The sequence below is a fragment of the Vanrija albida genome (assembly GCF_041260175.1).
Source record: "Vanrija albida strain AlHP1 chromosome Unknown contig_5, whole genome shotgun sequence".
NCBI classification, from domain to species: Eukaryota; Fungi; Basidiomycota; class Tremellomycetes; order Trichosporonales; family Trichosporonaceae; genus Vanrija; species Vanrija albida.
In genome coordinates this window covers 187,696-203,903 of record NW_027191424.1, presented here as the reverse complement: position 1 = coordinate 203,903, position 16,208 = coordinate 187,696, and the positions used below count along the sequence as shown (strand labels likewise).

Here is a 16,208-nt window from a genome sequence, read left to right as displayed (position 1 = left end):
TGACTCGGCCTACTGCTCGCCCGTGCCCAGTCGTTGGCCCCACCGCTGCCCCAGACACAAGATGCACGAGCTTTTCTCGTTTCTCCTCGTCACCCCTCGTCCTCGTCATCGCGTCGCTGCTGCTCGTTACCTCCGTCGCCGTCGCCGTCGCCGTCGCTCGGTCGGATCCCGCCGCCAGATTATCCGACACCCGCCGCCCGCCCGGCCCGGCCATCACGTGACCCGCCCACTCGCTCGACCTCACTCACATCGCACATCCATCGACGTCTAAGATCGTGGCCATTTGTCAACCCCTCACTCAAGCAGCTGCTAGACCCTCCGGCGCAGCGAGGACAGGCGACTGCGGTAATCTCGCCAGTCACAGCACGCACGGTCTCAGACGACGCTGAAGCCTTCGGCCTCGACCCAGCCTCGGTCAGCGACATTAGCCCTCGGCGCCCCCACCCCCGCCCCCGCCTCCACTCGCCATGTCGCAGCCGGTCAAGCGGCGCGCGGGGTCGTCCTCGGACCAGACACCTGAGCAGCCTCAAAAGTACAAGAAGAGGAGCTATGGGCATTCTTGCTTGGTGAGTGGGGTGTGGGCAGGCCGGGCAGCAAGCTCTGCGTCAACCCGGTACTGGTTGCTCTGAGTCACCCGTCCACACGGGATGCGTCACCTACTGGCCCGGAAGCAGCAGACCCTTCGCCTTGAAATTGATCCAGCCACTAACGCTGACCCCAGGTATGCCGCGAGCGCAAGATCAAATGCGAGGGCGGCGAGAACCCCCCGTGCAAGCCATGCCTCGACACGAACACGGTCTGCGAGCAGGTGGAGCGGACGCGCCCACCCAAGAAGCGGATGGACGAGGAGACGGCGGCGATGATGGCGGGATTTGAGCAGCGGTTACGGCGGCTCGAGGCCATGGCCAATGTCGCGTCGGGGAGCGGCAGCGGTGCTGGCCCAGCGCAAGGTGGCAGCAGCATGGACAACCCCGGGGGCGTGGGCTTCAGCAGCGGCCGCGACAACGGCGGGCGCGGTGCCAAGTCACGCAGTCGCTCGGCGTCGCCAACGCCGGGCACGCACGAGTCGGCAGAGCACGTCCTCGGCCGGCCGCGGTACGACCTCGGCTCTGCCTCGCGGCCCGTGTACCACGGCGAGCTGAGCATGTTCGACGACTCGGGTACGCGGCCGCGCCAGTCGCGCGCTGGCTCACCGCTCGGCGCCGCAGGCAGCGGGCAGACGTGGACCGAGGACCGACTGCGTGCGGCCGCACGCCTCAGACACCGCTACGCGAGCGTCGAGGACGGTGAGGCGTGGATGGACGCGTACTTTGCCTGGGTCAGCTGTGCGGACGGCATCGTGCACCGGCCAGTATTCCTTCGTGAGTACCGCGAGGGGAGCGAGCTGACCGCCAAGGCGATATGGCGCTCGAGGGGCCGTACTTCTCAGAGTTCCTACTCATCGTCATCTACATCGTGGGCATCAGACTGTGCTTCGGCATGGACGACCGCGAGCGCGAGGCCAAGGGCGAGCAGTATGTCAGTCTGGCCATGAGCATGCTCTCCGAGGAGATCATGGGGCCAGGGCGGATAACGACTATTCGTGGGTGGCTGTAAAACGCCCAGTTCAGCCGCTGACCGTTCCCAGAAGCCCTGCTCGTCCTCTCCGGACGCCAGATCGCCGTGGGCACGACCAACCAGGCGTGGATGCTCCTCGGCATGGCGATCCGCATGATGCAGGATGTGGGTGGCATAATGGTTTGCTGAGCTAACCCATCCAGATGGGACTACACCTTCCCGTGTCCGACGACGCGGCAAGCCTGCGTTTCTCGGCCGAGGATCGCGACATGCGCAACCGCGTGTTCTGGAGTGGTGCGTAGCGCGAGCTAGCTGGTGGACTGACCCTCAGCGTACATCTGGGACAAGACAATGTCTCTTGCGCTCGGCCGCGAGCCTGGCTTCAGCTGCCGGCCAGGGCTCTCGACCGACTCGCTGCCACAAGATCCAGACGACAACACCGAGTGGGAACCGATCTTGTGGAAGGGTGCCGTGCTGCCAAAGCCTGGGTGAGTGAGGTGTCGTCACGCTCCGTATCCACCTAGCTGACAACCCAGGCCATACCCGCCCACGCTGCTGCTCAAGACGTTCGCGCTTCGACACTACGCCCACCTGGCGCTCATCCTCGAGTCGGTCATGACCAACATGTACTCGCCCAACCACGAGAGCCAGCGGTCACTGTCCTTCATCCGGTCCGCGGCCGACCAGCTCGACGCCTGGCGCAACAACCTGCCGTCAGTGCTCAAGATCGAGGGGCCCAATATGCCTGACTGGTGCCCGCCGCCAAACGTCATTCTCATCAAGTAAGCTGGACAATACTGGCGTCCCAGCTAACTTTCCAGCCTCCTGTACTACACCATGCGCATCCTCATCTACCGGCCGCTTCTCACCGAGAACAGCCGCTCCTCTCTCGCCATGTCGGCACTCGGCCACTGCCGCTCGGCCGCCACGCGGATCAACGAGATCCTCCGCCTGTGGTCGAGCTCGTTCGGGTACAACTGCCACCACTACCTTATCCTCTACTACTGCTTTATTGCCAGGTGAGTTGGCCACCCCTCGGCACCCAACTGACCCGCAGCGGCGTCGATCTCTTCCTCATCCGCACAGGCAAGGGCCTGATCCGGGACGAGGCCTTCGAGCGCGTCGAGTTCTCGCTCGAGGTGCTCGAGCAGGCGGCGCACCAGGGGCCGTGTATCCGCCGCGGCATTGTCAGCATCCGCACACAGCTCGACCGCATCACGCATGGAGCGGGCTTTTCGAGCAAGCCCGTGGCGGCCGACTCGGTGTCGCCCAGTGTGCCGACGGGTCTCGAGGCGTCCAACTCGACGGGCAGCCTGACGCCGAGCATGACGCTCTCGCAGCCGAACGCGACGCTGCCCATGGACAACGGTCTAGCGTGGTTTGGCGACGGCAGCTTCTGGGACCACCAGACGCTGCTCGACATGCTACGCGCTGCGCCGACCGACCCTATCAACACGGAGAATCCCTTCTCGTTTGTTACCGAGCCCGAGCTGTTCCCTCCATCAGCGTTGTAGTGTACATGTATAGTGTTTAAGAGCTGCAAAGCCCCGCTGAGTCACGGCATGTTTTCGCGGTGTTCGGCTTCGGACTAGGCCGACGCGAGTCGGTCGGCCTGGGACCGACCACCGCGCCGGTCCTGCGGCTCCTGTCGGGGTGCCGCGCAACCGTGCGCACGGGAGTCCTCCGCAACCACTATCGCTGCATGCATGTGTACGGAGTCATCCTGGTCTGCAGGGTGCATGCATCGTCCCGCGCGCGCTGCTCGCCCGTCTCATCGGTGGATGGTGATGGCCGCCAGCCAAACCGGGTATCGATCGCTTAATCGGTATTTAAGAAACCCGGTGGTCCGATGACCCTCCTCGACCCCGCAGTCGTCCCCAACGACGAGGTCTTGGCTGTCCATCTCTCGGCTCACACGTCGCATCTCGCATCCTGGGCATCGCAGCGGCTCATAAGAAGCGATAACGACGGCGAGCTCCTCTTGTTACCCCACACGCACCCCACCCCACCCCGCCAATCCAACATGTCCCTCCCAGCAACAATGAAGGCCGTCGTCATCAAGGAGCCGTACACGCTCGTGCTCGAGGAGCGCCCGTTCCCCAAGCTCCGTGCGCCGACCGACGCCATCATCAAGGTGTCCACGGCGGGTATCTGCGGTGAGTCGGCGCGGTGAGCGCTGCTGTGCTGCGGCACCATACCGCAGCGCACCCAGTCGCCGAGATGGCTGACATCCCAGGCTCCGACCTCCACATCTACCGCGGCCACCAGCCGGGCCCGTACGACTACATCATTGGCCACGAGGCCGTGGGCACCATCGTCCAGACGGGCGACGCCGTCACGAAGTGGAAGGTCGGGGACAGGGTCATCGTGCCGTTCTCGACTAGCTGTGGTGAGTCGCGTCGTGGGGGCGGAGGTGCTGGACTGGCACTCGCCGAGCAGCACTGCCGCCGCGGCTGCCCCAACACCTAGCCTAGCCGCGCCCCCGCACCTATCCCCGCCCAGCTCCCCCGCTAAACCCCCAGGCAAGTGCTACTACTGCGCCAAGGGCTACACATCGCGCTGCGCCGACGGCGAGCTCTTCGGCAGCCTCAAGGCCGACGGCATGCAGGCAGAGTACGCGCGAGTGTCGCACGCCGACGGGTGCCTGTTCGCCGCGCCGGCCGACATCCCCGAGAAGATCATGGTGCTCATGGCGGACATTGTGCCGACGGGGTACTATGTCGCGAGCAACGCCAAGCGCCTGGCCGACGAGGACCGCACCGACCAGCTCGACAAGGCCGGCAAGAAGGGCGGCGTGGCTGTCGTCATTGGGTGTGGGCCCGTCGGCCTGTGTGCCATCTCGTCCGCGGTCACCATGTTCGACAAGGTCTTCGCGACCGACATTGCCGAGCACCGGCTCGAGGCGGCCGCGCGACACGGCGCCATCGCGCTCCCGGCTGACAAGGTCAAGGCGGCGATCCTTGAGGCGACTGAGGGCCGGGGTGCCGACGCTGCGCTCGAGGTCGTCGGACACCCCAGCGCGATCGACACGGCCGTCGACCTCGTGCGGCCCTACGGCGTCATCTCGAGCTGCGGCGTGCACACGCACGACGTGACCGTCCCAGGGCCCTCGCTCTACGGCAAGAAGTAGGTCCCGCCGGTGGGCAGCGCTGACCCCAGCCTCCGCTTCCAGTACGGCCGCTGCTCGGTGCAGACGTTCATCCCACCCGCGATCGAGATCCTGCGCAACAACAAGGACCTGTTCGAGCACTTTATTGAGAACGAGATCACCTTTGACGAGGTCATTGGCGTGGGTGTGGTGGTTGGGGCCACGCTGACCCCTAGTCGTACAAGCTGTTTGAGAAGAACAAGATCGGCAAGACGGTCATCGTGCTCGACGGGAAGAAGTAGGGCTGAGGGGGTTGGGTTTCAACGTCTGCAATGTATTGTAGGGTGCTGCTGTGCTCATGAGCGGTGGACTGACTGGGCATGATCCCAAATGCTGACTGCAAAACGTTGGTTTCCCAACGAAGCGGGTTTCCCCTAACAGTGTCGAGGGCCGCACCCCGTTGCGCCGCAGGCTCCTCAAATCCCCCAGATGGACCTCCCGGCACCTGGGTTGTACTTAAGCTTGCAGTGGCGCACGTCCCGACGGATGCGCGTCTGCGCTGACCATCGGCGGAGTCTTTCGTGCACGGCTGTCGCTGGGCTTGGCGGCACCCGGCGAACAGGCGTGCGGTGATGCATAGCTACTTGGGCTTGAAGCGGGTCGTCGACCCGCAAGATGATCAGGGCCACGGACAGACCACTGACACTTTTCCGCCTACCGCTCAATACCAACCTCGCCGCCCTGGGGACACGCAACACTGTTGGTGAAACGGTATCATGCGTCGTTGCCATCGACGCGGCAGGGGTTCGACTCCCTTACAGTGTACAGCGAGCTCCGGATGGAGCAATAGCTTTTGATTGGGAGGAGGAGGGACGGGGGGGAGAAGGGCGAGGAGGGTGGCGGCTGGGCTGCGGCGTGGTGCGAGGTGGATGTGGCGCTGGCCTTTTGGTGCGACCGCCGGGGGGTTTGTTTCGGGATCGTCGTGACCATCGTGCCAGGAGGGCGCGGGGCGCATGCATTCGCGTCGGTCGAAGTGGTGGCACTTGACGGGGTGACATGCAAAAGGGTGCCGGGAGGGGGCATCATCTGACAAGCGGTCATGGCTCCGTGGAGGGAGCTACCAAAGACAAATACAGTTAGGTAATCATTTGCCCCAGCGTCGTCCCATTGAGCTATGGAACCGTGTGAAGGACCCTTCGGGGGTTAGTGATATCTGCCCCAGAGTCGACCGCGGCCTCAATCTTGCGCTCATCCCGCCTGGCAACCTTCTCGGCAGGGGTAAGGCACCTTCGCACGGGTGGTTGCGGCCCAGCGCCACCATGTAAATGATTTCAGCTCCTGCTTGGACTGGATGGGTGCCTGAAGAGGCTAGGAGCTGGCCGGCTCGACGGCCGGCTGCAAGCGAGTGGTCGAGCCGGTATCATTCCTGCTGTGCGCCGGATGCGACCGCAAAAGACAGTACGCGGACAGGAGCTGGGGCATCATCCGGTTGTCAGGCAATTGCCCTTGGAGGAGGCTGCCAACAAAGAGCAGAAGTTTTTTGGTAATCATTTGCCCCAGTCCCTTCCGACTGTGCTATAGCGCTTCGCGCGAATTGTGACACGAAGAGCGGTGATCCTCAGCGCGCTGCGCGACACATGCCTTGATCCCTGGTTCTGATTGACCTCGAGCCGATGCGAGGCTCATCGACGCGTAGGATAACCGGGGTGAGTGAGGTACTGTACAACAGTCAGAGCCTGATAGGTAGAGACCGCAGCCCTCACAACCCAGGAGTGTTCGACGCGCCGCGCTAACGGGGCAAAAGCTGCAGACATCAGCCATGGTAACAGACTAGGAGGTCAGCGCCTCGCGGCTCCCCTTAAATCCCGCATGCATCGTCACCTGCCTACTCTCTAACGACTGTGCTAGAGGTGTGTGCAGGTTGCGCGGGGGCTTGGAGCACAATAGGCTGGGTGAGAAGGGCGGGATGATCGGCGGTGGGGGCGTCGGCATCGATGGGGGGAGACCCCCCACCCAGGTCTTGAGTCTCACGTTGGAGGGCCGCATGCTGTGAATCAAACGCATGCGAGCAAGATATGAGTGTGGGCCGAGGTTTGCCACTCTGGCTGGGAGCGCGCGCGAGGTCGAGGCGGCGCCACATGAAGTCGAGGCGATGCCGTCGACATCCTTCCACCAGGCCCAACGCCCCACCCGCACCCCCGGCCGTCGTCCCGCGCCCTCCCCATCCTCCTCAAATCGCGCGCCAGCTCCTCGCAGGCTCGAACCCGCGCTCTATCGAGCACAACAACGCCCCCGGCCTGCAGCGCCCCCCGCGCCCGGCACCCGGCACCGCTACGCACCGCAGAAGCCCACCTGCACCGCTCGGATCCGGGCCACTCGACACCATGGCCCGGGGATCGGTGCCGCAGCTACGGTTTGTTGTGTAGTCGCCTACTCGAGACCCACGTGTTATGCAGGTGGTGGCCGGGTAGGTGATTGCTCAGAGCGAGCCGGCTGCGGCAGGGCTTGGCGGTGCCTCGGACTCGAACTGCCGTCCGGTTGATGGAATGACGTAACGCCGCTCGCCACAACCTCTCTGATGCTACACTGCTTGCGGCACACGCACAGCCGCAACTACATGTATGCTCCGGTGCGTGAGCTCAACCACTCGCGCAGGCCGTCGCCGCCGCACCGCGCCGCCGCGAAAAGACAGCGCAGGCATCATACGGTTGGGTGTGGTCCTACCTCGCGAGGTACCTAAGATAACGCATATTTATGTAATCACTTGCCCGGCGCGTTGCCGCTGCGCCAACGCGACGCGTGAAACTGCAGGCACGGGAGCAGCTCTATGAGTGGTACCAGCCTCGGGACTCGACATCGACCAAGACATCGACGACCCCACCCCGGCTCCGCCCCACCCCCGCGGCCAAAAACACACCCCCGGACCCGGCTCATACATGTCTCGGTCACCGCCCAAGGGCATACCCATAACTATGACTCGGTAGTCTTGGCAATCACCGCGGGGTCCGGGCGTGCACCGCCCCGCAGCGCACGGCGCGTCCTAACCGCTGGGCTAGGTGGTGTTGTGCCGGGCGCTGCGGCGGTGGCCTTGACATCGCGCTGGACGGCCGGGGAGCGAGCGTGGCGCCACATGCCAGGAGCTGCCAAAAAGCAGCATCATACGGCGGTCTGGTCATGGCGGGAGGTGGCTACCCAAGCGATTAGATACCTGGAGAGTGGAGTAATCATGTGCCGTGGTGGGCCGAGCCGTAGTGTTGCGGCTTGGCTAGCGGGTTGGCGCGGGGGTGGAGGGGAGGGGTGATGACGGCCTGGCTGGTGGCGCTGGACGTGTGGCGGGGAAGCATTGACACGAGCTGCTGCCCAGGCTATGCACGTGTCAAGGAGTGTGCCGTCTTCCAAGGGTGCATGAATCCTCGAGGCTGGGCAAAAGGTGGGGCATCATCCGATTGTAAGGCCATTGCTCGTGGGGGAGCTGCCATTTTGGAACATCCCTTTTTCTGGTAATCACTTGCCCCTCAGCTGGCGATGTTACATACGACTACGCCAACGCAGTCCTCCTCCCCTGGCCCCATGTGATTAGCTACAGCGTGTACGATCGCCGCGCGCCCCGCTGCCCCCTGCCTCCGCCATGACTTATCCAAAAAGCGGGGCATCATACGCGGTTTGGTAACAGCACCTGGGGGACGCTACCTAGTAGACTCAGAGCATTTTTGGTAATCACTTGCCTGGCCATGTCGTTCCGACTACGCCAACGCAACTTGCTCCTCTCCCCCCGCACTCGCACGACACGGCGACGTGCGCCTCGCTGCGCCCTCGTTTGGCAGTCGAGAGCTCAGCTAGTGTCAAGGCAGCTCTCTGACTCGCCGGCTCGACTGTCCCGCTCGGACACGCAAAAGGCGGCCGCTCGACGTGGGCATCATCCCGTTGTATGCTCATCGCGCTCGAAAGCTGCTCTGAAGTATGAAGTTCGCGTGTGATCATTTGCCCCAACGACGCCGTCGCGCGTTACTACGACTGCACCATGGCGACTTGTGCTTATCGCAGTGGCGCAGGCGGTACCCCCTGCCGAGGGAGCCGGGGGCCAGATCAGCTGGGCACCCGTACCAACGCCCAAAGGACCTCGCCCGGATCGCGCCGCCGCCCCGCGCGTGTCATGAAGCGGATGCATGCTGTATCCTTTTGTGATTATGCTGTTGTCTCTACGCCGTACCATATCCGTCGCCGTCGCTAAGGAGCGAGTTTCGAAATGTCCGCGGTCCGAGCCCGCCCCTCGAGGATGAGCTCGGAGAGGACCAGGCCCGTCCCCGGCCCCTGCGTGATGCCCCAGCAGCTCAGGCCGCCGCCGACAAACACGCCGTCGAGCACCTTGCCGACGATTGGGCGCCCGCGATCTGGGATGGGGAGGAAGCACCCCGTCTCGGCCTCGGTGAAGGCGCCGCCTCGCGCCGTGAGAATCGGCGTGATGCCCGCAGCCTGTTGCCGCAGGCGCTCGAGCGACTTGGGGTTGGGGTGTACGTCGGCGGCGGTGGGTGGTAGCGGGTCGTCGCAGCTCGCGCCGCATCTGGGCATGTCAGCAGGTGGCGTCGGGAGCGGCGTGGCTAAAGGTGTCATGGTTGAAGAACGTTCCAAGTGCCGACGCGTCGCGCCGAGGAACGTTCGAAGCCCCGAGCAGGCACGCCGGGATTCCCAGACAATAGCTGCCCGGTGCAGGCAACGCCACGCCAAAGGACGCCTCCACTTACACCAGTGTTGTGCCATCTGGCCTTGGGTAGACCTCTGGCTCGGACACGGCGCCGTCCTCGAGGCAGAGGTCGACGAAGAGCACATGCGGCGTCGTGGGTTCTCTCGTGCGGATGACGAGCGAGTGCGCCATCTGCCCGTCGACTGCCAGCCGCCGTGCCGCGCTCGAAGGGAGAATCTCGGACGCGAGCTTGCCTAGCCACGGGCCGTTGGTCAGGACAATGGTATCGGTATCCAGGATCTTCTCGCCCCCGCCGTCCTTGAGCGTGACCATGAGTGTTGATGGCGCGTGGTTCTCCAGGGCGAGCGCACGCGCCGTGCCGAGCACGAGCGTGCACCCGGGTTCCCGGAGAAACCGGTCTGTCAAAAAGTTTGTCAACAGGCGCGGGTGGACCTGGGCCGTCGTCGCGTGGTTGCCTAGTGTCGACGTCGAGTGGACGCTGCCCCGCGGCAGCCATGGCACGGGCGTGCGCTTGGTCGATGGCCCGGCCTCGTGATCAATCTTTACCGACTGGGGGTGTCAGCGGCGGGGCGGGCAAGAGGGCCGTGGGTGCGTGTCGGCTTTGCGTAGGCACGTAGGCACCGCGGCCAGTATGCTCGACGCCAGTGCCTGCGGCTTGTGCGCCGGCCGGCCGCGACTGATACGGTCCCGGGGCAGCAGCGGACCTGCAAGGGGCTGAGACGGGGCGAGAGAGCCTAGGAGTCCACGACGTACCAACGTGTCGACTGTGCGATATCCCCAGTTCTTGGGGCCGCCAAACTGCTCGGCGAGCTTGCGGTGGAGGTCAAAGGACATGGCAGATAGGCCTGGGGCTGTTAGCGCGGCGGCTGTTGGGCGGCGGCATGCGACGCTGCTTGGGGAATGGGCCGGGCGGAGTGCGAGCGGGCCAGCGGGTCCGGCCTGCCATGCCGCGGCCGGCGCTCTGCACGACTCCGTCGCCCTCGGCCACGGCGATCTATCGCCCTCGCCCTCGCCCTTGCCACTAGCCACCTGCCGCCAACCGACTCACTCGCAGTCGCCGGGCTGTGCCAGTCACGCGCGAGGAAGCCGCCGCTGTACCCGCTTGCGGCGGCGGCGATCCCCGTGCCCTCGACAATGGTGATGGTGCTCCCCGGCGGGCGGTGGGGGCTGATGGCGAGGAAGTAGGCCGTGCAGACGCCGACGATGCCGCCGCCGACAATGACAATGTTCTTGGGGGTGCGGTGGTCTGCCGGCGGCGTCGTGGGCTGCTGGAGCTGGGCGCGCGTGTGCGGCATGGCGGGGGGCGCGGGTGGGCCGGTCGAGTCGGACGCAGCGCGGCGCGAGCAAGAGAGAAAAATGAGTGGGGAGAGAGGTGTCGAGATGGCGAGCGAGATGGATGGGTCGGATAAATCTGAGCGGCGGGCGGTGGGGGTGTCAGAGGAAAAGCGCCGCCCGTCGAGGGCCCCCAAGCAAGCCCCTTGTCGCTGCCATTCGCTGGCTGCAGCCTCGAATCCTATTGTATCATGTGCATGTCGCTGTCCTGACTCGCTCCCAGCCAGAGTCCCTTCATGCGTGCATCGTCCCTGCGCTGCTGCGACACGTATCACGGTCGTTGGTCTTGTAGATGACCGAGAGGCGAGGCGAGACGAGGCGACGACACGACCGATGACGCTGCGCATCCCGTAACATTTCGGCTTGCACCGTTCCGTCGGATTCCGGCAGAGTGGAAACAACAAGCACGCACGTCGACGACGACGGCGACGCATTGCTCTCTCTCTCCGGCCCAGCTTGCATCGACGACAGCAGCATCATGCACCACCCCCATCTCCCCCCCAACGCCATGCAGTTAAGCGACTCGCGTGCGCGCCAAGAGCCAGGATTTGGGCGCCAGAGTGCAAAGTTTTCGTGCGCCGACGCGCGCACGGGCCACGCAGCGGCGGCGCACGGGCCCTCGGGCCTCGGCACGAGTTGCCGGCTGCGCACGGACCGCGCTCGCACCTCGCGGCGCCGCTACCTCGGCGACGGTGAGGCGGTGTCGGCGACGTGGGCCCGCCGAGCCCGAGGAGCATTCCTCGCCCATCCTCCGTCATGTCCCGAGCACCCAGAGGGGGCCCCTCGACGAGCCCTCGCCCGGCCCTGGAATGCCGCCGGGAGTGGGTGCGAGGATCAGGGAGGGGGTCGGCTCGGCGCGGAGAAGTTGGGCCGGTCGGCGTCTGGCCGCCGTGCTGTCAAGGTAGACTACGGTATCGCTGAGCGAAGGTCGGGGACGTGACGGGGGGTGAGCTCGGAGGAAGGCTGCGAGGGGGAGCTGTTGGCGGCGATTGTGCGCCCGCGAGGCTGAATTAGGGCTGAGGGCGTTGTCGGGAGCAAGGCAGCGTGACTTGGCCCATCCACGTTGTCGACCGTAGTGGTGCGGAGTGGAGTGGGCCGCGGCGTCGACTGCAGACGGTAGCCGCTGGATCCTTGTCCGTCGCCGCTCAACGTCGCCGGCGGCGGCGGCCGCTGTTTGTTGACACGAATCGGTCGTGAGTGACGGCCATCGATGACGTCACTCGATTGCTCCGTCGTTGTTGCTCGTCACATGTCCCATATGCACCTCGCGCACTCGCTCAACAACATTCCCCCGCCGTTGCAGCCCGCCGTCTCCGTTGGCTCGCCCTCGCCTCTGGCCCAGAACGGGATATCCATCTCGGGACGACGACGGATCTTGATCTTCTCTTTCTCTCTTCATCTCATCTCTTCTCACAACTCAACTTGACTTTCAACTCTCTCCCCAACAACAGACAAGACAACAGTGAGTGACCGCGCTCCACCCTTCCAGCCTTCTGCTCCACCCCTTCCCCGCCTTCCTCGCCGTCACCGCGCTCGCCTTCCTCACCTTCCTCGCCTTCTCCTCCCTCTTCCCTCACCTTCCTTTCTGTACTCGACCATCCCACCAACGACAACGCTCTGCCCCTCTCCCCCCTCCTTCCTCCGACGCCCACACACTAACCCCACCACAGCAATGTCCAACCCCGCACCCATCCCCATCAACACCAACGTCGGCAACAACACGGTCGCCGGCGTCGATGAGGCCCACGACCTCTCGCCCACCTCGGCCATGGACCGCAGCAAGATGGACAAGCTGTTTGGCAACCGTCCGACCCCGCAGGAGCTCAAGGACCAGGGTATTCTCAAGGGTGAGTCGGACAGCAAGCGAGCGGAGCGAGTGAGCTCGGGGTGGGTGGCCACCATCTTCGGGCTGTGTCCGTGGGTGAGGGCGCGGTGATGACGAGAGGGCGGGGGCGCCTGGGAGAGGCGGTGGACGTCTTTCGGGTGTCTCAGGTCGGGGAGTATGTGGTTGCCATGCCCAAGGACGAGGCACGTCGAACCATGCTTCTCGAGATCGTCGCCATCGGCCACCATGACCATGCCCCGCTCACACCCCAGGCGAGCCCAACGACGCGCTTGCGGCCAAGAAGGCCGCCCTCGAGAGGTCGATGAATGCCGTGAGTTAACACTGAGTCCTCGCTCGTCCCAACTCACACGCCCAGGACCGCCTTGACAAGGACCTCGCGTCGCGCCCCTCGCCCGAGGACCTCATCAAGAAGGGCATCCTCAACGGTGAGTTGCGTCGTACATATTGTCGCTCAACTCACACCGCAGCCGACGAGAACCCCACCGCCTAGGCCCGGGCCAGACTAGTCAGAAGTATTGTGGGCGCAAGAAGCATGTACGAGATGAAGGTACGAGGGCACTGCCGACCATCCAGTGCTCACACCCAGATCGACCCCGACCAGCGTCGCTTGGTCACCCTTCGCTAGTCTCCGGATGTACATGTAAAAAGATCAGACTGTGCTGCGCTTGGCCCCCAGCCCTCATCGGCAAAACACTAATTCATGTTCTACTAAGTATTGTCTTTGGGTTGATTGTCCTTTAGGCAGTCGGCTCGCAAGGCTCAGTGACGGTGACCGCCGTCTCCGCCGCGACCTCCATCGCCTCCCTTGCCGCCCTTGCCGCCCTTGCCGCCCTTGCCGCCACCATTGTCGCCACCTTTACCGCCATTACCGCCCTGGCCACCATCTCCCCCACCGGGGCCTTCACCACCTTCACCACCGTCGCCGCCATCACCACCTTGGCCTGGAGGAGCAGACGAAGGGATAGGGCCGACAGTGTAGCTGGAGCTGGAGCCCTCACTGCTGGAGCCGGGGAGGAAGGTACCGGGGCCGATGCTGTAGCTGCTGGTAGACGGCGTGGGCGCGACAGTGCCACCGATGCTAGAGGCCCCACCAGGGCCCTCGCTGCTCGCGGGGAGCTGCGAGGGAGGTCCGATGCTGTAGCTGCTCGCTGACGGCGTGGGTGCGACAGATCCGCCGATGATCGAGTCGTAGCTGCTGGCAGGGCCTTCGCTGCTCGCGGGGAGCTGCGTGGGAGGTCCGATCGTCCAGCTACTGGCAGACAGGGTAGACGTCGTGGGCGCGACAGTTCCATCGATGCTCGAAGCCCCACCAGGGCCCTCACTGCTCGCGGGAAGCTGCGTGGGAGGACCGATGCTGTAGCTGCTCGCAGACGGCTCAGACGGCGTGGGCGCAACAGTCCCGCCAATGCTCGAGGCCCCACCAGGGTCCTCGCTGCTGGCTGGGACCTGCGTGGGAGGTCCGATGCTGTAGCTGCTCGCAGACGGCTCAGACGGCGTGGGCGCAACACTGCCGCCGATGCTCGAAGCTCCACCAGGGCCTTCGCTGCTCGCGGGCAGCTGCGTGGGAGGACCGATGCTGTAGCTGCTCGCAGACGGCTCAGACGGCGTGGGCGCAACAGTCCCGCCAATGCTCGAGGCCCCACCAGGGCCGTCGCTGCTGGCTGGGAGTTGCGTTCCAGGGCCGATGATGTAGCTGCTGGCGGACGGAGCAGATGGTGTGGGCGCCACGGTGCCACCGATGCTCGAGCCGTCGACGGGGCCGTCGCTAGTAGGCGGGCGACTAGGAGCCGGAGCTGTGGACCAGCTGGGCTCACGCGAGCTCGGTGCCACTGTACCACCAATGGTCGAGGCGCCACCGGGGCCGTCGGTGTCGGAAGCGGGGATCTGGGTTCCAGGGCCAATCGTGTAGCTACTGGCGGACGGGGCAGACGTCGTGGGAGCAACAGTTCCGCCGATGCTCGAGCCATCGATACCGGGGCCGTCGCTTGTTGGCGGGCGGCTTGGGGCCGGAGCAGTAGACCAGCTGGGGTCACGCGAGCTCGGTGGGACGGTACCACCAATGCTCGAGGCACCACCTGGGCCGTCGCTGTTGGAAGCGGGGATCTGGGTTCCAGGGCCAATCGTGTAGCTACTGGCAGACGGAGCTGACGTCGTTGGCGCAACAGTTCCGCCGATGCTCGAGCCGTCGATACCGGGGCCATCGCTGGGGTTGGGGATGACGGTGCCAGGGCCGATTGTGTAGCTCGAGCTGCTAGCGCTGAACACAGGCGGGGTACCGACAGCACTAAACGGCGGGTCCGGGTCCGGGAAGACGGTCCCAGTGGGTGGGCGGTTCGTAGTTGTGACCGGGGGAGGCCCAACGGTGTAGCTGGAGCTAGGCGCCTCCGTGCCGCCGATGGTCGAGGCCCCACCAGGGCCGTCGCTGCTGGCGGGGAGCTCGGTTCCAGGTCCGATGCTGTAGCTGCTGGCTGAAGGAGTGCCCTCAAGGGGGGTTCCGACTTGGCCAGATGGCGTGGGCGCCACTGACCCGGTGGGCTCGCGCGAAGGGGTGCCAGGGCCGTCGCTGGGAACGCCAGAGACGGGAGGGCCGGCTGAGCCAGTACCGCCGGGGCCCTGCGAACCGGGAGGTCCAGTGCCGCCGTCGCCGCCAGGTTGCTGGCCCTCACAGTCGCCGCGGCACTCGCCTCCGTGGGTGGGGGGCTTGTGGTGCCAGCCGTGGTGGCCGTGGCCGACGGGGACCCAGATGGGCGGCGGCGGGGGAGGGGGGCGGCGCCACCACCACCACCAGTCCCAGTGACGGGCCTCGTGGGTGTGCGTGCCGTCGCTCGCGGGCGAGGCGTCGCGCGCCGCAATGTCGGCGCCGGGGACGGCCGCAACCGGCGCACCGTTGGCCCCGAGGGTGCCGAGGACGACTACGAGTGCGAAGAGCGCCGTAGGTCGTGTCATTTTGACTTGAGGGATGGAGAACTTGGCGAGCTGCTGGGATAGGCTTTTATAGACGAGCGAGGCGTCGAGCAAGGCCATCTGCCACAGTATCCATGTCGCCATGTTGTCTCGCAGTCACGACTGCCACTCGTTCCTGTGTAGCATTGTGGGAACGCTACACGCCGTAAGTGGATCGTGGTTGTCGTGACGAGGCGGTCGCGGGAGGAAGTCACCTCTCGCTGGCCTGCTGGCCAGAGCAGCCCGTCCCGCGGATTTAATCGCTGTTGTCGAGATCCAGATCGAGGCAGTCACCCCAGCCAGCCCCGTACCCACCCCAGCCAGCCCCGTATCCCGTCCCGTGCCTCTTGTCAAGCTTGCAATGTCGCTCGCCATGGCCCCTTGAATCCTCATGTATGTTGCGTAACTCGCCCAGATCCAGCCGCATCAACACCGCGAGATTGAGCCGCTTAAACGCGACGCGGCCGATCCAGCCGCGACAAACGTCGGGTCACCGGTTGCCAAGGGCTTGTAGACGATGGTGGTCGCGTTGGCTCGTCGCCCAGGACCCCGTGCCCGCGGGAAGGTAGCCGGCTTTGAGGATTCCTTATCGGGTGGATCTTGGGTCCCTCTTTTTGCTTTTGGGCCCAGTTGCTGTGGATACTAACGTACATGTCTTAATTGCTTGTTTGTGTGGTTGCTTGGTCGCCGAGCCGGTTGCGCGGTTGCTCAGGGCGGGAGCCGGACCAGCCTGCGAGGAA

At 65.0% G+C, this 16,208-nt stretch overlaps 5 protein-coding genes and 1 non-coding gene across 6 annotated transcripts; 4 read left to right on the top strand and 2 right to left on the bottom strand.

Moving 5' to 3' along the window:
- Positions 1–467: 467 nt before the first annotated feature.
- On the top strand, positions 468–3,071 carry Q8F55_006185 (uncharacterized protein; the record flags this gene model as incomplete). The annotated part of the gene is made up of 9 exons (XM_069354652.1): positions 468–566; positions 722–1,361; positions 1,397–1,582; positions 1,628–1,722; positions 1,761–1,851; positions 1,889–2,045; positions 2,094–2,339; positions 2,379–2,576; positions 2,615–3,071. 9 exons carry the CDS (start codon positions 468–470, stop codon positions 3,069–3,071), a joined length of 2,169 nt encoding a protein of 722 aa, XP_069206723.1.
- A 509-nt stretch (positions 3,072–3,580) lies between these two features.
- Positions 3,581–4,947, top strand: Q8F55_006184 (uncharacterized protein; the record flags this gene model as incomplete). Its single annotated transcript, XM_069354651.1, has 5 exons — positions 3,581–3,713; positions 3,794–3,946; positions 4,080–4,683; positions 4,717–4,846; positions 4,882–4,947. The coding sequence occupies 5 exons, from the start codon at positions 3,581–3,583 to the stop codon at positions 4,945–4,947; spliced, it is 1,086 nt and encodes a 361-aa protein (XP_069206722.1).
- A 452-nt stretch (positions 4,948–5,399) lies between these two features.
- On the top strand, positions 5,400–5,470 carry Q8F55_006183. The gene has a single exon. It is a non-coding gene; the product is annotated as a tRNA-Gly (tRNA).
- Positions 5,471–8,872: 3,402 nt separating this feature from the next.
- Positions 8,873–10,642, bottom strand: Q8F55_006182 (uncharacterized protein; the record flags this gene model as incomplete). The annotated part of the gene is made up of 4 exons (XM_069354650.1): positions 8,873–9,206; positions 9,388–9,896; positions 10,101–10,192; positions 10,396–10,642. 4 exons carry the CDS (start codon positions 10,640–10,642, stop codon positions 8,873–8,875), a joined length of 1,182 nt encoding a protein of 393 aa, XP_069206721.1.
- A 1,709-nt stretch (positions 10,643–12,351) lies between these two features.
- Q8F55_006181 (uncharacterized protein) lies at positions 12,352–13,015 on the top strand (the record flags this gene model as incomplete). Its single annotated transcript, XM_069354649.1, has 4 exons — positions 12,352–12,526; positions 12,777–12,835; positions 12,881–12,950; positions 12,993–13,015. 4 exons carry the CDS (start codon positions 12,352–12,354, stop codon positions 13,013–13,015), a joined length of 327 nt encoding a protein of 108 aa, XP_069206720.1.
- Positions 13,016–13,284: 269 nt separating this feature from the next.
- Positions 13,285–15,471, bottom strand: Q8F55_006180 (uncharacterized protein; the record flags this gene model as incomplete). The annotated part of the gene is made up of 1 exon (XM_069354648.1): positions 13,285–15,471. One exon carries the CDS (start codon positions 15,469–15,471, stop codon positions 13,285–13,287), a length of 2,187 nt encoding a protein of 728 aa, XP_069206719.1.
- Between the last annotated feature and the right edge of the window lie 737 nt (positions 15,472–16,208).